This window comes from Scardinius erythrophthalmus, assembly GCF_964197995.2.
Source record: "Scardinius erythrophthalmus genome assembly, chromosome: 23".
NCBI classification, from domain to species: Eukaryota; Metazoa; Chordata; class Actinopteri; order Cypriniformes; family Leuciscidae; genus Scardinius; species Scardinius erythrophthalmus.
Genome location: NC_138243.1, coordinates 27,626,651 through 27,648,215, shown reverse-complemented (window position 1 = coordinate 27,648,215; position 21,565 = coordinate 27,626,651). Strand labels below are relative to the sequence as shown.

The 21,565-nt window shown below is 39.9% G+C and overlaps 1 protein-coding gene across 2 annotated transcripts in view; it reads right to left on the bottom strand.

Moving 5' to 3' along the window:
• LOC308683959 (peptidyl-prolyl cis-trans isomerase-like) overlaps positions 1-21,565 on the bottom strand; it is a 52,468-nt gene that overhangs the window by 6,367 nt on the left and 24,536 nt on the right. Inside the window, exons 2-18 of one of the 2 annotated variants that reach the window (XM_081354883.1) lie at positions 17,675-17,780; positions 13,948-14,062; positions 11,555-11,748; positions 10,787-10,970; positions 9,969-10,190; positions 9,553-9,744; positions 8,827-8,925; positions 8,430-8,595; positions 7,430-7,571; positions 6,931-7,141; positions 6,713-6,818; positions 6,074-6,231; positions 5,927-5,994; positions 5,296-5,364; positions 4,578-4,822; positions 4,249-4,418; positions 756-980 (exon numbers count right to left, since the gene is read on the bottom strand). In XM_081354883.1, the coding sequence (XP_081211009.1) occupies positions 756-980; positions 4,249-4,418; positions 4,578-4,822; positions 5,296-5,364; positions 5,927-5,994; positions 6,074-6,231; positions 6,713-6,818; positions 6,931-7,141; positions 7,430-7,571; positions 8,430-8,595; positions 8,827-8,925; positions 9,553-9,744; positions 9,969-10,190; positions 10,787-10,970; positions 11,555-11,748; positions 13,948-14,062; positions 17,675-17,724 (2,616 nt within the window). In that variant the 5' untranslated portion in view covers positions 17,725-17,780. The remainder of the gene's footprint in view (positions 1-755; positions 981-4,248; positions 4,419-4,577; positions 4,823-5,295; positions 5,365-5,926; positions 5,995-6,073; positions 6,232-6,712; positions 6,819-6,930; positions 7,142-7,429; positions 7,572-8,429; positions 8,596-8,826; positions 8,926-9,552; positions 9,745-9,968; positions 10,191-10,786; positions 10,971-11,554; positions 11,749-13,947; positions 14,063-17,674; positions 17,781-21,565) is intronic. The other variant, XM_081354882.1, reaches the window with a different exon arrangement.

The window sequence follows — 21,565 nt, the reverse complement described above, 5'->3', positions numbered from 1 at the left end:
ATGGAATGACTGGATTTAAGTAGTAGTTTGTAAGACATTTTATTAATGAGAAATATAATTGTAAATGTAAAAAGCTTTGGTTTTGGCAGATTAGATCTGCTACTGTGACAGCAGAGTGAGTACACACACTCGCTCTGCCAAACCACAAGAAATGCAGAGAACAAATCATGCAGCTGCTGAGACTTGTGTGTATTATAGTAAAACATGTATTATAGTAAAGGGATAAAAGATCTAGAAGTAGCATATCTAGAGAAGTGATGCTGGGGCGGAGAGGGACTATAGGCATTGTGCACAAACTGAGCACCATCTGGTCAGACCGGAATATAAAGGCGACTGTAGATATTAAGAAGTGATTGATTGGGTACTGAATCGCACATAAAGAGTTTCATGACTGAACTTGGTATTTCTCCCATGGAATTTCACTGAGCAATGTGACCGCACCTTTAGAGTAGAAAACTATTACTGATAGTTGAAACCAAAATGACATTATCCAAAATAGTTGATAAATAAACATGCATCCCAAAGCAGATGTGGGGATGACCATTATCCAAAAGTTTTAAACGTGACGAATTGCAAAAATGGGACCTAAATTAAGCAGGAACGGTTGGCAAGGAAATCATTATAAGTTGGTGGTGGATGTACGCGGAGTAAAACTGAACGTGGGCGTTCGATTGAGATTCTCAGCAGACCTCTTAGCTCAAATGGCCAAAAATCATGACTGTTTGATCTGGAATAGATGACTGATTCTGACTTACATCAAGTGGCGGCTCTGGAACGTCGCCAGGTCCCCCGGGGCCCCCCAGCCCAAAGCTGTCTGTGTGCATCCGGGGATTCTGGGAGGAGTTGCGGGAGTGCATGGGTCCCCCGGGGCCACCCATGCCGGAGTTACCATGGAGAGCTTGATGCTGCTGTTGCTGCTGCTGTTGTTGCTGCTGTTGAAGGGGATTGTGGGAAGGGTCCATGCGGCTAGAGTGGGACATCTTTATTAAGGAAGGGAAAGTGTAAAGAGAAAAAGAGACGGTCAGTGAAGCTGGAACACACTGCACAGTAATTTGAAGTGGCTTGTCTTGGTTAGGAGCGGGTGTGATGGGGTGGGAAAAGCAGCAGCTGCGAGTGATAGTGCTTCAATAGCTCTTATATGCAATGACATACGTGGATGACAGAAACCAAGAGGCCAGTAAAAGACATTTGGGTATCCATTCAGCACAATACATGCAGCAAACTAGCTTCATATCATATAGGTAAATGAATTTATGGATCTACATGATTATTTCCTTTTAGGCTTTCATCTGCAAGTTAGCTGGCAACAGACAGACAGATAAACAGATGGATAGACAGACAGATAGAGATAGATGGATAGACAGACAAACAGATGGATAGACAGACTGGCAGACGGATAGATAGTAGAAGTCGCCCGATAGTGTATTTTGCCGATAACGAGAACTAGGTTGGAACGCACATGGGTGTGTTTCCCGTAGAGTGACTTAACTATCTGCTACACTACCATAGTACGATGCATCGTTGAAGAAATCAACTAGCTAGTCACGACTGTTTCCCGAAACCATATTGGCGCAAATTGGTCGTTCAACCACGTTGGTTAATGATGTCACGCAGGTGTTGAGAGTAATAACTACTTTTAATGAATCTGTTTGAGATCTAATTAACGCTAGATGTTTTGCTATAAATTACAGACATGGCATCTGAGAACAATTTCAAATTTTACTTTATTTTGCTTTATTTCCAGATTCAATCATAAGCTCGTTCTTGCGTACCAGAGCACGTTCGCACATGCGCACTCTTCAAAAACGATGCTTTAAATCTCTTGACAAACTAAAGACGTAAATGGCATTTGTATGTATTCTAAATAAAAGATACAGAATGTACTGAATGTCAGATTGCTTATTTTGCTCAAGATAAGGATTTATTGAGTCCACATGTCATGCAAAGAAACTCTGCTTCTAACCACAGGTTCCAACCACACAACTTTCGATGCTATCTGCGAATGTTCATTAGAACTATGGTTTCGGGAAACACCAACTCGTTGAACTATGCTGATAACGACAGAACTTGCGACCATAGTTGGCTAACGATGCGTTCGGGAAACACACTCCTGGCCGTTTTACTGATACATACTGAATGAAAACTAACAAAATACTCCAAGTAAACTAGTGCTGAACTTTACAACAAAATTTTTATGAACTTATTACATGACAAATACTATATAAATGTATATATATGAATGTTAAATATTAATGTTAATTATACCTTGATCATTCATGTTAGTTCATAGTGTTAACAGATACAATTTGAACATTTAAAATGTATTAGTAAATGTTGAAATTAATGATCTAACAATGAAAAATACTTCTACAGCATTTATCAGCCTTAGTGAATGTTACAGATGGAGTCTTATTGTAAAGTGTTACAATTTCATATAATTCTAAACAGTCATGCTAAAAGATGGCCATTTTTAAACGTCTACACAAAGGCCTTAGCATTGAAATATGCATATGTATACTTTCACATATTTGCTTGTATGATGATAAAAAAATAACAGAAATTGGATGCATTTCTTATTTGTTTCTGTCAGCTGCATGAACATATCAATTTGCTTTCTAACGTCACTAGCTTTGAATATTGATATATTGTGACACTAAACAATTGAGTCAGATTTACGTGTATTTTTGTCACACGTTTTTAACCGTTTGAGTTACAACTAATGTTAGCGTCCTCTCAGCCTCGACGGCAAATATACTGCTGTTCTTTCTCTACTAATGCAGCATCTAGTCAACAAATATATAATGATATGAAAACATGTGGTGTAGTGTACTGTATACATACCGTTTCGTTGTCTATGCTTTAAATCTGCATCTGAAACGTCCCGCTCCGTGCAGCGCGCAGTCTCGCGTGTCAAAACTACTCCACGAGGCGTCAGTGATAGTTTTTATTTCGCCTCTAGAGGCCGTTTTCGTACTGTATAATGACAACGGATCCTTCTCAGCCGCTTCAGCAACGGACGCAACCCGGAAAAAATATCGGTATTGATTTTTGCCGATAACTGATTGTTCTAGCAATCAGTTATCGGTGCCGATTAATCGGCAAAACCGATCAATCGGTCGACCTCTAATAGTTGGACAGATGGATAGACATATAGACAGATGCACAGCAGACAGACAGACAGATAAACAGACAGAAGGATAGACAGATGAATAGTAGGGCTGCACGATATTGAAGAAAAATGCGATATGCGATAACTTGTTAAATAATGCGATATTCGACATGCGATACGATATTGCTTAAAGTGTATAAAATCAATTTAAATTATATTTAAAAACTGAAAATTATATAACCAATATATGTTTCACATTCTTTCTGGGAAAAGAAAGCATCACTACAACTAAAAGTGAACATCAGTGTTTTAGCATTATATAAAAAGTAAATGTCACAAATCTGAGAATGCCATTTTAACATCAATGTAACAAAAAAAACCTAAAAAATTTAGTTAAATACCAAAGATACAAATGAAATAAACAGTGATTTATGTTTTTCAGATAGGCCTACATTAAATCTATTTAACAGTAGCATTCAAGTATGAAACAATCCAGAAAAGGAATAAACAAATGTAAAACTAAAACACTGCATAGTCACACGAATTAAATATACATTGATTCATATTAAAGCTACAAAAGTTATTCAGTCAACAGCAGTTAGTGATTTGAAACTTTTCTATTGTGTTTTAGGCTGCTGAAATTTTAAGACATAATGCAAGCATCCTAATGACACATCTGAATTCTTTCCCAACTGTTGTACGTTCACTTAAGACATAATCGACTGTGTTTACATGAATACTCTCCACAACCGGCGTATGTATTGGACCGTTCCAGTGCAATAAGCCACGAAAGAGAACTGAATTCGGGATCGCACACTGTCAGAGAGGCAGCTTTCTGTGTGCGTGCTTCAGGTGTGTGTCAGACACAGGTGTGTGTTTTCTGCGCTTAACTCTTTTTAAATGTCAAGCAAGTCATACGTAAGTAACAGTCGCGTACCCAGTCTGTTCTCTGGTACCTAAAACTTTACACAACTTTTTGAAGTAGCATATTAAAATCATTCAGATGCATATTGCAATACGTGCATTTACGATATTTCGATATATTGTGCAGCCCTAATGAATAGACAGACAGACAGACAGAAGGACAGACATACTTTATCAATCCCTAATGGTAAAATTGTATTTACAGGAAAGCCCACCTGTCCTGACATCGGGTGTCCCACAGGTTTTTCTGGGGTAAGGAGCCCACTCGGCAGGTCAGACTGGTAGGACAGTGGGGGCGGCCCGGAGGAAAACTCCCCAAGGGTCGGTGTGCCAGGGGCATTGGGAAAGTCCGAAAAGCCTGGTTGGTTAGAGTATCCTGAGCCACCTGAAAGATACGCGACAATGTTGATTAACTGGAGGTCAAAATGCACTTCATCAAAATCTAGTATGACTCCAAAGCAGAGTATTCAATAATAACATTTTTATAAGCACATAAATGCTTTTGTGGTCTTATGAGGCCTTTACAATCAGATGCGTCACACACCTTGGCTGGGATAATCAGGCGTGCTGCTGCTGCCACCTTGTGGCAGAGACTGGTAGGGCGAGGAGGCCGGGCCCAAAGCTGCAATCATCTCCATGACGCTGGGCAAGATCATATGACTAGGGCTCAGGGTGCGACAGCGTTTCAGGGCAGGGCCGTCTGGGTCCTCTTTAATATGCAGGTCTGGTTTCACCGGGACTGGCTTCCAGCTGCACACCGGATCAATGGTGATCTCCTCATAGTCCGAACTAAACACAAGGAGAAAGAAGTTAAAAACTGAAAATACAGAACACACTGCAGTTTATTTTGGCCAAGAAGCCTTCACTTAGACAGGAAGGGGATGCCTGACCACTACATAAATCAACTGACAGCAAACTGGACAATACTTGTGATACTAATGCCATTTTGGAAAATGACGCAGCCAGTTCTTCCTTGGAAATGCTTGTTAAAACAGCCAGGGAATTTGTAAACAACAATCTGTGCACTCTGACTCTGGGAAATTGGGTAGATGCCAGCCTATCATACTGGATAGGCCTATTTCACCCAGATCTTGCCATTTTTGTGTGCAGTACACTTCACATGGTCAGCAAACAGTCCATGTACGGTCTGTACGAAGTACGACTGGCAGATTACAACTGATAAAAGTATAATTTAGGATATATGTATTTTCCAAATCACAGTTTAGAGGCTACAGAGGTGACATTATTGCACAGAAACTTACTTCTGGATATAGATCAGAATGCCCAACATGTACTGGTCCACTTCTAGCCCCTCCAGAAGAGCTGTTTTACTGCAAGGAACAAATGAGTTTGTAAAACTGTACAAGTATGTCTGCTATATACCAAGTGAAACACATTTTTTAGGGATATATGCAATATGATATTATACAGGTGGATAAGCCAATAATTATTTTCATGTTATGGCTAATAATGGGCAAAAAAAAAAAAAAATAATATTCAAATAATGAATTAAATAATATTTTAATATTATTATTAATACAATTATATTAATAAATATTTGTTAAAATAAATGTAAAAATTTGTCTAAATAAATAAAAAAACTAATAAAAACTCAAATTAATCAGTTTAACTGTTAGAATGTTTAGTTATATTTATTCTGAGATTTGTTAAAGATTACATTTAGCACTGTTAATAAATTTAGAGTTTGAAATAACTGTAAGTGAGCGTTATATGAAAAAAAAGAAAGAATTGTGCATACATAATAAATCCCCAAAATCTGTAATATCGTCAGACAACTACTACGGTATGGATAAATCGTGCAATCATTTTCTTAGTTTTAAAATATCAAAAATATAATGAAGATAAAAAGCAAGAGGGGAAGAAGGTTCTTACTTGCACACAGGACAACGCCAAGTTCCTCTCTCACAGTTGAGCTGCAGGTACGATTCCAGGTCAAAGCACTATGGACAAACAAAGACGTTATTTACCACAGAAACTCACTTTATGATGTCATGTGATTAAAACTTCAGGCCTCATCACCTGTATGTGTCTGCAGTCGTGGCCCCTGGCAGGAAGCTGGATGCGCCGGAAGGTGATCGGACACTTGAGCGAGACCTTGATGGCCGTCTGTTCCACGCCGTCCTCGCCGTTAAGGCCGGGAGTTCCTGGGATGGTACCGCTACTGAAGTTCCTCTTAACTGTGGAAGAAGATAAGAAGGATGATCGGTAAATGTTTTAAATGTTTTTAAAAGTCTCTTCTGCTCACCAAGGCTGCATTTATTTGATCAAAAATACAGAAAAACAGTAATATTGTGAATTTATTCCTGTGATCAAAGCTGAATTTTAAACATCTCCAGTCTTCAGTGTCACATGATCCTTCAGAAATCATTCTAATATGCTGATAAACATTTATTTTTATTATCAATATTGAAAATACTGATATCAATATTTTGTGAAAACCATGATACATTTTTTCAGGATTCTTTTTTTGATGATTAATTAAGAGTTAAAAAGAAATAGCATTTAGTTGAAATAGAATCTTATGTAACTTCATAGTCATTTTGATCAAGTCAATGTGTCCTTGCTGAATTAAAGAATTTTAAATACTTAAAATCATATCCTACTGCCCTCAATCTTCTGGATTTTAGTGTCTGTGCAAGAGATCACGGCATTACTCACTCTTAGTGACACAGTGCTCCGCTGGCAGGAGCCGTTTCTTCATCAGACCCTGAAGCACGGAGCGCACAGACGGCCTGTGGACCAGCTGCAGCACGAACAGATGAGACTACGTGGAAAAAAGAAACAGGAAATGAACACTGACCCATATGAAACACGTATTAGTCGGGCTGTTTGTAATTAACTAGAAGAGAATGTGCGACGTGAATCTCTGTACTTACACAGCAGCAGGCTGTGACCGTTATCTGGATGGTGTTGCGTCCTGGCTGACACACATGCTTCAGGTATAGAGGTTTGTGGGAGGTCTTGTTGTCCCCGCGCTCGATGGTGAGAGGCGTGGCGTTGACGCTCACCTGCACCGACGCCGGCCAGTTGGTGTTCATCTGCCGGTCTTCGTGGTGATAACACTTAAACTGCAGCTCCAGATCAGGCCTGTTAAACACACGATGAGCAAGGTTAAATATTGAATGCGAACACACTGACACATTAAAGGGGAACTTGGCAACTCTAGCTATTTCTTCGCTGATTTTCTCGTTCTCGCTTCTCACGAGACTTCACCATTTTCACCAGAAAAAACTTTCACCAAAGTCACCATTTTCACCAGAACAGGTTATTTAACCATCCAAATGATTTCTAAACGGTTTTATTAAGTTGAAATAGTTGCCAAGTTCCCCTTTAAACACTCACAAACACTGCAAGGGACAGATGTTGCACTCTGACCTCATCATTAGAGTCTTATACACGGAGTCTCGCAGCTGGAAGACGTGGTTGCTGACGGCCAGGTTGTGCTCCAATCTGAAGGGCTCCAACACCACCCCGTCCCGTACAGGGAAGGTCAGACGCAGGTCATCACTGGGGTTTCCTACAGACAGAAGAGCAGAGTTTCAGTTACTGAGGTGCCACATGGTTTTTAATCTGGCAAGAAACAAAGGCAAAGTGGGAAAGAGACAACAAAAATTTTCCGAAAATTCGAGATGGAGCCTAAAGTTAGTAAATACTATAATGGCTTAAATGTTCAAAAGGACTTTTTTTTCTTTTCATTATGTTTCTCTGGATGATACAAATTTTGCTGACACAATTCTAGCTTCTTGTAAAGTGAACAATGTCATAATACCTTACTTCACAGGTGCATTTGTCATGCATTATTTATTCCACAACAGATAGCATCTCATAATAGGGGGTTTCAGAAATGAGGATACTAGTGGATCAAGTGGTCATGTGATCTCAACATGGAGGCCAACATGATGGGGAAAATCCTTTTTTGCAGTGTTGTTATTAGTAACTAAGCGAAAACTATTAAAAATCGTTACTTTAAAATAAAATATTGAAATGAATCCTTGGCAGCTAAGTGAATTAAATTAAGTTGAAGTAATACAATTAATAAAAATAAAAACTGAAATAAAAATAAATTAAAGCTAAATAAATATTAAAAAAAGTTAAAAAAAAAACTAAAACTTAATTTTTTTTTTTAATAATATAAATATTATATGGCATATAAATAATACTAACACAACACTGCCCTTATGTGGAATAAAACAGCATTATATGACTGCGTTTTCTTCTTATGAGAGGAAAGAGGGGAAAAAAAACTTCTCCCCATGTGATAAACATTTAATTTGACAATTAAACTTTTTTTATTTCCATTCACATCACAGAGAACTATAAACAAGGATTCCAGAGATAGGAGGGGTGTTGTCTTACATGCAGTGCTCTGTGTTACCTGTAGGGGGCTGCAGAGAGTTGATATTGGGTTTGACGTCATGGAGGAAGGGCGATTTGACGTCTTGACCAGGGGACATATACGGAATCGAACTGCCGGGGGTCATGGGAGGAGTGGGGTTTCCTGGGAGAGGAGAGCTGGGATATCCTGGCATCGCACGTCCGGGCTGTGGAAAAAAACAAGACACGTGCGAAGGCTTTACAAGCTGAGGCCAAATTATCTTTACAGTCAGATTTTCATAACCGATACTCTGCAAAAACAGATTCAGCTGTGTGGAGTTTGGACCCCAGCTGCCAAAGTCCAATCGTGGCGCTCACGAAATGGTGAAATATTAACAGGCAGTTCCTACTGACTCATGTTTCACCAAACACACATGCATGCAAGAGAGGACACCAACCCCGTTGACGGTGGCCTGGTTGAAGGTGGTGTACCCAGGTCCCGTCACTCCTGAGGACAGGCTGTTGTGGCTGTTGCCCTGTCCGTTAAACTGGTCCGCCTGTTAAGCAAACAACTCTTTCAACATCAGACTTAAAACAGAGTGAGTCAACCCAACCCCCGGTTAAGCACAAGTTTAGAGAGCTCATTGCAATGCATTCATTAGAAAGTAGCCATAAGAGGTATCTAACATCTTATATTTAAAATTTGGATCTGCATTCCCCAGCATAGTAAGGCACACTATGTTTTGGAAATGTTAAAGTGCACACTTCAGCGGTATGACAATGGTGATAATCTACCGCTGTAATTCCAAACCCAGAATGGAATTTAAACCACCTGGGTTGGTTCGGGTTTCACTGGTACTACCAAAAAATCTTTTCACGACTAGTTGCCTGTTTAAAGTTCATTGCTGTATTCGTCAGTATCAAATGCCAGTGTGTTTCTCGAAAAACGGCAGCTTGTTTGTCACTAATACGGACAAAAGGAACCTGTTCTTTGGGAAACATGATACTGCAAGCAGCCGGCGATGTGTTGCGATTTGCAAGTGAAAGCTTTCTGATAGCTTTCGAACAGAAAAATATGACTATAACGTTCAGAAAGTACCTAAATTGATTTGAAGTGTCTTAATTATAGCAGGGCTTTTTTTCCAAATAATAACTGTATGTATGAGCAATACTGATCTTTGTACCTTGTAGTACTGGCTGGGGTTTCCTGGTCCTGCAGGATACTGGCCCATATTGGGTTGCTGGAGGGGCATTCGGTGGGTTGGGTAAGACGGGGAAGGAGCGGACCGCTGTGGTCCAGGATGGTACTGCATGGGCTGGCCTGGGTACGGGCTCCCAGCTCCCATACCGGGACCGTACTGCTGTCCCGGAAATCCCTGTGAGAAAACATCAACAGTCATTCCAGGATTGAAGCAAGTTTTCAGCACTATGCTCATATTTTTAGACTTTTAAATTAGGTTTTATCATGTTGAGTCCTCAGACAGATTGTCTTAAACATCTAGTTTGTAATATTGACCCTAACAAAAAGCCATTTGAAAAATATTAGCTTGTACTGTGACATCTGAAAGGTCAAGCTGGTGAAGAGTGAGTCTCCACTCACATCGGAGTTGTAGGGGCGTTTCAAGCCCTGCTGGTGACGTGGAGGACCCTGCTGGCCTCCTTGGTAGACGGGATGCTGTGGCAACCTCTGGCCCTGCTGTGTGTACATGGGTCCCATAGAAGGAGGTCTGGAGCCGACCATCCCGGAGGGGGCCATGCCGGGCGGCCCACGGGGTCCAGAGTGCGACAGGAACTGGGTGTTGTAAGAGGAAGCACCACCCATCTGTAGAGCAAAACAACACAGAGATCCACACCCATCAGAACCAGCGTTGGGTAACAATGGCTGGAGACGTGCCTGCTGCCGTGACTTATGGCCGTCGGGCCCTGGGCATGAAAGGGAAACGGCAACTAGGTCACCACCGTAAACAATCAAAGTCCTGTGTGGCCATGATGTCTGCCATCTAAACCAAGGCAGACAGACGGCATATGAAATCTGCTGGAAAAATGAGGGGAAAATACTTTGCTTTTTTTTTTGTTGCAATAATTAAAGCCATGTTTTTGGAATCAGGGCTCGTTTATCCGCATTCGTCCAGCAGGGGGCGATTTGAGCGCAATGAAATCAGAGGTTACTGTGTGTCACACAAGACTGCTGAAGTGGAGTGCAAAGCATTAACCACAAAAAGAAAAAAGAAAAAGATCAGATTAACAGCATTTAAAAAAAAACAAAAAAAAAACAACAGATATTAAACAAGGGGACACTTTATTTCCAAAACATTCAAGCATGTGGAGATCTATTCCAATGACCTTCCCTTTAGTGCAGTTCACAACAACAAAGGTCAACCGCATATAACGTGAACACAAATAAGTCAGGTCGCTTACCGGACCGTAGTTCAGCTCCTGGTTTTGCTTCTCCTGTATCGCAGCGACTGTTGCCGTGGCGGTGGCTGTTGCCGTGGCAGCGGCGGCGGCTACGGCAGCAGCGGCGGCCGCTTGGGTGAAGTCGGTGGGCGGACGAACTCCGTGGGGCGGCATCCCGAGGGAACCCCCTCCGTTATTGGGGTAACTAAAGAGAAGACAAACAGGTTATGTAGAGCAGTGGTTCTCAAACCTGTCCTGGGGACCCAATGCACATTAAGCATGTCTCCCTCACCTAACACACCTGATTCAACTGATCAGCTCATTAGTACAGACTGCAAGACTTGAGTTGGGTGTGTCTGATGAGGGAGACATAACAAAAGGTGAAACGGAGGGGGGTCCCCAGGAAAGGTTTGACAACCACAGATGTAGAGCATCCCATTCATGTTATAAAATGCTCGAAAATGTGACCCGGCATATTTGTAGAAGGTGGCGTAAGTGGAACTGATTATTCACGTTGTCGTGGCAGCAAGGATGCCGACTGCTCCGAGTCAGTGATTCAAAAGATTTATTGCGATGCAAATTGATCTTAAGGGACGCAACCGAGTGAGTGTGTGTTTCTGAGTCAGCGCAGGGGTGGGACATTACAGCGCACACATCCCCCACTGCGGTGACGTCCACTAACTGCCCACGTCACGCAACTCCCACGAGGAGCAGAGACTAAATACAGCCACACAATCACACAGACACTCATAAATGCAAACCGCATGGACAGTATTTGCTTTCCCTCACCTGCCCCCATATCCAGGTCCGGCTGGGTATCCCCCGCTGGGCCGGCCGTACATGCCCTGCTGCATGTAGCCCTTGTTGGGCTCGGGGTAGCCCTGCTGGCTCATGAACTGCGGGGAGTTCATTCCCGGGCTGTTGCCAGGCATCATGTGACCACCGGCTGAGTTTCCGCCTGGACCCATGGGAGCACCAAAAACCTGGAGAAAAGAGAATTTTTTTAGCTCAGTCATGAATGTAATTAAACACATTTTACACTTGGTATTACTTGCTGACATATCTTACATTTAATATATTATTATAATAATAATAATACCGTACATCATCCCTTTCGGGTGGAAACCTTATATCTCCATATTTTGTCCTTTATTTCATAAATCATTGCTATTGGTCTCCCTTTACGTCTGCCTTTGGGTTTTGCAAATATTTAACCAATAAAAAGCATTAAAAAAGAGCTTGTGACGTCATTGGATCCTCAAACCTCATAACTCCACACCTCCTGTACTGTGTTTCGTGAGTGAAATCCATTTGAGCTTGATTTCGGTAAAATGTTAATAATCTAATGACACATGCGAGTGTCTGACCATACAGTATATAAAGCCACAATATTAACTTTCACAACACACTGTTCAATTATCTAATTTTTTTTTTTTTTTTTTTTTAAATACAAGTAGTGTGTTTATTAACATTTTAGTTATTCCTGAGGTTTTGAAATTGTAAAATTTCACTAGTATCAAGTAGGGTTGGGTATCGAGAACCGGTTCCATTTTAGAACCGGTAACAAATTCCCAAAAACCGGGTATTCGATAAGACGCACGCATTTCGATTCCTCTTATCGATTCCTGACTATCCGTTATTTCAAATGTAGGCGCGCGGCAAGCACGTTCATAATAGAAGCGTCATGGGCCGTGGGCGCGACGAGCATACGGTGCGTGGCACTCGTTTTTGCAGGCGCGCGCGCCTATGCCTCATCGAGATGAAAATCTCAATTTTTCAGAATGGCGCAAGTGGTGCGCAGGTCAAGTGACAAAAACCAACCGACCTTTCTGTAACATCAAACGCTCGGCTGAACAGCTGATCATATCTGAACAGGGCGGGTTTTTATTTCTCATCTCCATAAATATATCTATTAGCTAGTGTATGGTTGGGTTGCATAGCAACGACAGACGCCACGGGAGCGCAAGCGCTTGTGGAAAGAAGGAGAAAGCGGCGCGGCCGTGCTTTTCCATATGTGAACGGTCCCTAATTCAGGAATCTATGTGGCTTAAAATCATTAGTCTAATAGTCTATTTTTTAAAAAAATAGTTTGAATAATTAATTCAAACACTATTAATTCAGTGTCTCATAAATACTTGTTTAGTGAATGAATGATTCGCCGTTTTTGACCGAATCTCTCAAGTCTAATTCAATAAATAATTAAATGAAAAAAAAAAAACAGTCGATTTTTTGCCACACTGCTGGAGTAATAATGTAGGCTAATCAACACCTTTATATGAAGAGACTCCTTTCACTTTAGCCATTTTATTGGTTATTGCTTAAAATTGGCAAGAATAAAAGGTAGAAATATTTTTTCTTCAAGTATTTGCCCTTTTTTTTCTCCCTCCAAAAAATATTGGAATCGGAAACAAGAATCGATAAGAACCGGATTCGATAAGCAGAATCGGAATCGGAATCGCTAAAAATGAAACGATACCCAACCCTAGTATCAAGTTAAGTCAAGTCAAGTATATTTGTATAGCACTTTTCACAATACAGATTGTATCAAAGCAGCTTCACAGTATTAAATTAAAATAATACAACAAGGTTTGTTTCTAGTGGAATTTATTGATTGATAAAATAAAATATGCCCAAAATATTCCCAAGTAACAGTAAGAGTTGGACATGACTAAAAGAGATGATGTTTTGATTCAGGGATTTTTATTAATAATACATTTTTTGGTAACACTTTATTTTACAGTGTCATTATTAAATGTGTTACATGTAGTTACTAAAGTAATAACTATAAATTATGCATAATTACATGCAACTGACCCTAAACCAAACCAACCCCTAATCCTAACCCTATAGTAAGTACATGTAGTTACTTAATATTACTCAGTACTTAAATGTATAATTACAGTGTAACAAAGACACTTTAAAATAAAGTGTAACCCATTTTTTTAATTATTCATTCATTCTTTCAAAGATTGGAGGATTTATAAGAATTGAATATTTATTAATTACTATATTTCTCAATTAAACAAGAACAACTCTGAATGCTGATTCATTGGCAACAACAAAATTAAAACGAAAAATAATGTTTTGTTTGAGAACCAGACATGACTAGGACATCCCAGGAACATGCAGTGCTTTCTCGGCTTTGAGGTAAACAAGCTAGTGATGTCATCAATCCTTCTTACCTGGCTAGGTGAAGGATTGGTTACCCCCCACACTGTGGTTACCACAGAGAGGGAGCCGGCAGGCTGATTGGGGCCTTGCTGCCAGGGGACAGGATCATATGGGTAAGAGGCGTCACTGCGGGGCGAGAGAAACACACAGACACCGGGGTTATTAATGCATTGTGTATTAATGCAATGCACTGTCCAAGTGCTTCCTCTCCAAAAAGCTCTTAATTCACTTTTCACTGATCTGCCTCGTATTATCCACAGCCAGATCCACATTATATTCCATCTACATCTTTTGTCTTGGTATGATATCAGCATATGGTGTGAAGTGTGTGTATATGAGAGAGAGAGAGAGAGAGAGAGAGAGAGAGAGAGAGAGAGAGAGAGAGAGAGAGAGAGAGAGAGAGAGAGAGAGAGAGAGAGAGAGAGAGAGAGAGAGAGAGAGAGAGAGAGAGAGAGAGAGACTTTCTGCGACTTCAGACGTGCCACAGCCACATGATCTGGAGGTACTCGGCACAATGTTTCCATGGCGACTCCACAGTCACTTAGAGACAGGAAAGAGTAACGATGCCAAGGGAGAGGGGGGTGAGAGAGTAAGTGTGTGTGTGTGTATCTACTGTTTTCTGTGTAACTGGATCAAACCAGATCGCTCTCAATAATCGCTCTCCATCTTTCCATAATTAGCCAAACTACATCACATGCTGATTAGAACATGGAAACGCACCTTAGTTAGAGTCAACGCCATATTTACTTCGACTTGAATTACAACGAGGCTGTGAGGGATGAATGATCAATCAGTTGTACTACGTACATCTTCAAAAAAAAAAAAAAAAACATTCTGAAAAGCATGTCAAAATTAGACATGATTTACGACACTGTGCAATCTACCCTTCAAAGCCTCTTTTTCATTTGTGTCAAGTTAAATATGGTGTCTAGTCTACCCATACATTAAAGGGCAAAAATGAGCACACATATGGCTCTAACAGAACTCGCATCTACATGCATTTTAGGGGTGCTTACAAATTAGAAACAAGGTCTTGACTGATAGAAATGTGCCCATTAAGGACAAAAAGGAAAGGAACTGAGGCCAAAATGACCAATATGAGATAAAGCAGAGTTGGCTGGTAACTTGGTGCTGGTGACCTGATCGAACTGTAACATGCAAACATCAGTAAATATTGTAATACTTTTATTTATCAAGGATGCATCAAATTGACTAAAAGTGACAGTAAAGAATGTTACAAAAGATTTCTATATCAGATGAATGACATTCTTCTGGATTTTCTATGCATCAAAGTATGCAGAAAAAAAAGCTCATGTTTCCACAAAAATATTAAGCAGCACAACTGTTTTCAACATTGATAATAATAAGAAATGTTTCTTGAAAAATCACCTAATCATCATATTAGAGTGATTTCTGAAGGATCATGTGACACTGAAGACTGGAGTAATGATGCTGAAAATCCAGCTTTGATCACAGGAATAAATTACATTTTAACAGATATTAAAATAGAAAAGAGTTATTTTAAATAAAAGTACTGTTTTTACTGTATTTTTCAAATAAATGCAGCCTTGATGAGCAGAAGAGACTTCTTACAAAAACATTTTAAAAAAATCTTACAGAAAAGCCTTGCATGTTAACCGATGTACATGAGCAAAAATATTTACAAAAAAATAACAAAAAGTCTCTCAATATACTTACTAGTATATGACACACAGAACAATGACAATATTAGGCTTTTACTACTAGTCACACTTTGCTAGTATACTTTTTTTCTTTCCATATTGCATTAAAATTGAGTACCAATACTTGCACATTCATAAGATTTCTTATAGTCTAACAAAAAGGTGAGTCCACTAAATAAGCTCAAAAATGTGATATATATATATTTATTTATTTATTTATTTCAAGTGAAAAATCTAAGTACAGTTAAGTACAGTGGCCAGTAAATTATCTCTAGACACTACTCATTGGAAGGATTGGCAAAAAACCTTGGACACCAAAAGGGAGCATTCCAGGTAAAACCTATCCAAGCGGCAACAAGAGTATCAAGAAAATTAAACCTGCGAGGGTTTATTGAGTGATAACTGGCTCTGAACAGCTTCTCACCCGGACTGACCCAAGACACCTCAACCCCACTGCCACATGAAAGACTCCTCTTTTTAAAGCCCTCGTAGAAAGACAAGATCCCCTTCTTGACACATTTCCACTTTGATCTGCGGCGAAGTATCCACTGGCCTGCGGCCCACAGGATATTGAGGTTCCGACAAAGGCCCAAAGCGTGCGTCTCGTTGAGGCTGGTCATTGCACTGCTTTAGCAAGTAAACAAAACGAACTATCGGCAGCTTAGAGACATTCCATAGGAGGCAGAGGTTTCTCTTAAAGTTCCTCTGCAGGAAAACCACTAGATACCCCTTCTCTGCGAAACAGGAAACTGTGGTTTCAAAGCCAAACCCTATAGAAGCCAATCAGCCGCTGAGAGACGAAGCAGCCAATCAAAATTAAATAAAAACTCAACACTCAAGCTGATTGAGAGCTCTGCAAATAATAGGAGAAGATGTGGGCGTGCGGATTGAGTTTGGGCCCCAATGCATGTGCTGCCGTGGGCAATTTATCTTCAGTTTACTGCGGTGAGAGCGAAAAGACAGCTTTACATATTCAGACTGTTTGCTTCATTATCGCCTCTAAAGCAACATAATTCCATTTATGTGCTCAAATATCACTAAAACTTATGAAAATGTGCCAAGCACACCTACCTACGGGAGCCTGCAGTGCACCATGTACTAAATATTTAAAAGACCAAATTACTATGAAAGCTTAAAATCTACTTTAAAAATACCCAAAGCACATTAAGCAATTAGGTTGTATAATTCTCTTTGCTGGTTTGGAGAATTAAGCACTCTTAAAAGGGTTGTTCAGCCAAAAAACAAAAAATGCAAATTCTGTCATCATTTACTCACACCCATGTCATCCAAAACCTGTATGACTTCTTTTCATCAGTGGAACACACACAAGAAATAGATGTTAGGCACATCATAAAATACTTCAAAATTTAAACTATTTATGTGCAGCATTAACTTTCATTGCGTGATTAACATCATGTTTGACATTCTGCTTAACTTCCTTTTGTGTTCCACAGAAGAAAGTCAGTCATATGGGTCTGAAACAACATGAGGGTGAGTAAATGCCAGATTAGTCAATTTTGGGTGTAATTTCCCTTTAAAAATAAAAAAAAGTTCCACAAAAAACTTTTAAATCTCAGGTTCTTTTGGCCATCCATGTACTGATACTTAGCTTGAAAAACCCATAGAGTAAAATCAAGAACTTGTTTTTAACTCTCCAAATAACCGTATAGCACCTTGAGGACCCGTGTACAGCCAAATGAGGTTCTTGATATGAAGAGTGATCCTGAGGACCATCAAAGAACCTTTAATTTTAAAAGTGTGCATAAACAACAACCTAATTCATAAGAGGGAAATCAACACAATTGAACTGCACGCCAAGGCTAATCTCATCCAGATAAGACTGCAAAACAATTAAAACGCATTGCTTCCCTGAAGCTATTACCAAACAGTAGTTAAAATATGCAAAATCAACAATCAAAACATCAGCGGTAGTGTTTCGACTGTTAGATGCAGCGCTCAGGGAAGCAGGTGTCAGTTTGAGAGTTCAATGTCGTTAGAGAGGAAACAGTGGGCGTTTCACACTTTGACTCGCAGTCGACGTGCAGGAGATACTGACCTGTGTGGCGTTGGAGGCAGGGCAGGTTTCATGGAGTTGATGGGGTTCATCGGAGGAACCTAGGGGTCTATGGGGCACCCCGAATCTCCTCAACCTAGCAGGCAGTCTGCAAAAGAAAGAAAGAAAGAAAGAAAGAAAGACAGACACGTTAGAGTGACAGGACTCAATTAAAACAAAGGCTCTGTTTCCGCTTCGACTCACTGAGACAGAAGCTTCTGCCGCTGTAGTGGCTTTAACCAATTTCACTCGCAGGGCTCTCAGATGGCTGCGGTTCTGCCCAGAGGCACGAGGGGTTAATCAACAACTGACTGCGCCAGCACATCTTTCTCCGTGCTTTCATAGGGTGGGTTTTGCAATCGTTTCCTCGAGTTGGAGCCTTTCCACCAATCACAGTTTAAAAAGCAGCCAGCGCCGCACACAAAGGAGCAAGACTTGACAGCATGTGGCATCTCTCGGGCTGCTGCACCGCAGTCAGAGTGTGAGAATTCTCCAGACTGCATCGCCTGAGACAAAAGCCGGTGCAAAGCGAGAGCTTTAAAACAGAGCAACGGGTCGTAACCCGTGCGTTTCGACGTGGACGACCCGAACGCTACGTCTTGCTGCAGGATCCTCACGCTCTGCGTCGACGGAAGGATCCGGGGAGGGAGGGAGGCAGGGAAGGACGGAGAGGGCTATTTATAGCACTTTGATTTCAAAAAAGAAAAGATGTGGAAAAGCGGAGGTTCTCATGGCTGCCGCCACTTTGAGATCCGAGCCCTCTGCAAAGATAACACCTTCAACCCCGCTCAATTATTTAAGCGATCAGGGAGCTTGTTCTGACCGAAGAGGGTGCTTCTTTGTGCGTGTCCATTTAGATTGAACAACGTTAATAATGACAACAAGACCCCCTCCGCCCCACCCCACTGCCTCTCCGTCTGTCTCCACTCTCGGGGGTGAAGCTTGATTAGCACACATGCTAATTTGCCGCCAACATCAATGGCTGTCATCCGCCCCGCACCCCTAACACACTGTCCCCTCAACATCCCTCTTTAGGTCAGACACCAACATTAACGACAAATTTCATTAATTATTAGAGCAGTATAATTAAAAATAATAATAATTGTAAATAAAATAAATAAATAATAACAATTAAAATCAGTAATTTGTCGCCAATTTCAATGGCCGTCAGCCGCTCCACACCTCTAACACTGTCCCCTCAACATCCCTCTTTAGGTCAGACACCAACATTAACGACAAATTTTATTAATTATTAGTGGAGAATCATGTCTTTTTTTATTTATATATATATAAAAATCTAAAAAAAATAATTAAAATCAGTAATTTGTCGCCAACATCAATGGCTGTCAGCCGTTCCACACCTCTAACACTCTCCCCTCATCATCCCTCTTTAAGTCAGACACCAACATTAACGACAAATTTCATTAATTATTAGAGCAGTATAATTAAAAATAATAATAATTGTAAATAAAATAAATAATAACAATTAAAATCAGAAATTTGTCGCCAACATCAATGGCCGTCAGCCGCCCCACACCTCTAACACTGTCCCCTCAACATCCCTCTTTAGGTCAGACACCAACATTAACGACAAATTTTATTAATTATTTGTGGAGAATGATTAAAAATAATACTAATTATAAATAAAATAAATAAATAATAATAATTAAAATCAATTATTTGTCGCCTACATCGATGGCTGTCAGCCGCTCCACACCTCTAACACTGTCCCCTCAACATCCCTCTTTAAGTCAGACACCAACATTAACGACAAATTTCATTAATTATTAGAGGAGAATTATTAAAAATAATAATTGTAAATAAAATAAATAAATAATAATAATTAAAATCAGTTATTTGTTGCCAACATCAATGGCTGTCAGCCGTTCCACACCTCTAACACTGTCCCCTCAACATCCCTCTTTAGGTCAGACACCAACATTAACGACAAATTTCATTAATTATTAGTGGAGAGAATCATGTCTTTATATATATATATATATATATATATATATATATATATATATATATATATATATATATATATATATATAAAGACATAAACAATTTAAATCAGTAATTTGTCGGCTGACATCAATGGCTGTCAGCCGCTCCACACCTCTAACACTCTCCCCTCATCATCCCTCTCTGCTTCCATTTTCTTCTCCTTCCTCACAGATTTAGGTCAGACACCCCACAGCTGGAAAAGAAAGGTGGATGAACGCTGTTGAGTCGAGGGGGGGCTGGAAGAAGAGACACTCAGAGGAGTGCCAGAGTTGATCAGAACGAGCTTCACCTACAGGGATAATGAGAGGATCGAGCGGAGCATGAGAAAGGGAGGTGGGCGGCAGCGACAAAATGAGATCCTCCATTGTTGTGTTTTGATAACCACTTGACTGAAGCAGGCTTAGCAATATTTACATGCTTGTGTGGCAGTTTTCATTAGCAATTACGCCAGCTCGTCCGTGTAAAGAGACGTTTATTAAACCTGCTTCTGATTTCAGCCTTTTTTGCGATGCTATACTGCAGGATTTGCCTATTTATGGTTGGTGCATGTTCTTACAACTAAGGATGCATAATATATAGGTGATCACAAACAAAATTCACCTTAAACTGTACAGAGCAAATGTAATCCGGTTGTATATTTCAACTTTGGGTGGTTATTATTGGTTTGATTAGGCTGATTTAAAACATTAAACAAAAATATCCTTGTTGATTAATGGAGAATCATCATTAATGGAGACCCTTCATCATTTTACAGAAAGAAAAATGTCATATCATTTTTATATATAATAAAAATTAATACAATTCTACATGTAAACATTAAATAAATTATTATATTGCAATAAAAATGTAAAATAATAATATATTAAAAATAATACACTAAATATTATGTTTTTATTTAAACTAAAATTAATAAATAATTGGTACAAAAATAAAATAAAGCTATATATTTATAAAAACAATATTTATATTTAGAAAATAATGACCAAGATTAGCACGCAGATTAGCATTACATTTGAAACTCAACATGCCAAAATGCTTTTTACTACTACTGGTTTTGGAGGTTGTATCTATGAAATGCATTACCTTATAGCTCTCCAGATTAATTACTACAGAGTGATGATCATTAATGGCGCTTAATTAGCCCAGTGCTGCTCAGCCCACCCCTGTAGTCATTAATCTCTCATATTGGAACAATCCTTCAATGAAGGAGCATCTATTCAAACAGTGGACAACCTAATCCATCCGCTCTGGAAACACAATATGGTGCGTGTGAGGAACACACACACACACACACACACACACACACACACAGTTAAGGACCTCATGATATGGCTTTCTTTCCTGTGTTGAAATTATTGACCTATTGAAACAAGTTTACGCCACAGCCATAATTCATAACTTGCTACTAACCGTTACAATGTTACATTCTCATCATTCTAGAGAGCATCTGATTGGACAAAAATTGGCACACGACCCTAAGTGCAAGATGAGTCATCAGAAATCAGAGTTCATTTTCCTAGAAGAGAAACACTTGTTTTTGGACTCGAGCCACAAAAATCCAATTTCAAACATTAGGTCTTTTAACACGTGAGCACCAAAGTAAACATCCCAACACCACACACACGTGACAAGTGCAACCACAAGCCAAAGTTTGTTCAAACCTTCAGCAAATGACACACACACACACACACACACACTCTTTTGAAGCACCAGATCTTATTTTGTGCCGTGAAATAACACGGCTCAGCATCTTTGCTTATTGCTTTCCCTTCACTGTGTGACGGATAACAGCACAAACAGTTCTTGCCCTGGAATGAACAGAACACCCTGTTCTTTACTGCCGGGCTCCATCTAAACCCCTCCTCTCCTTCCCTCTAGTTCCACCCC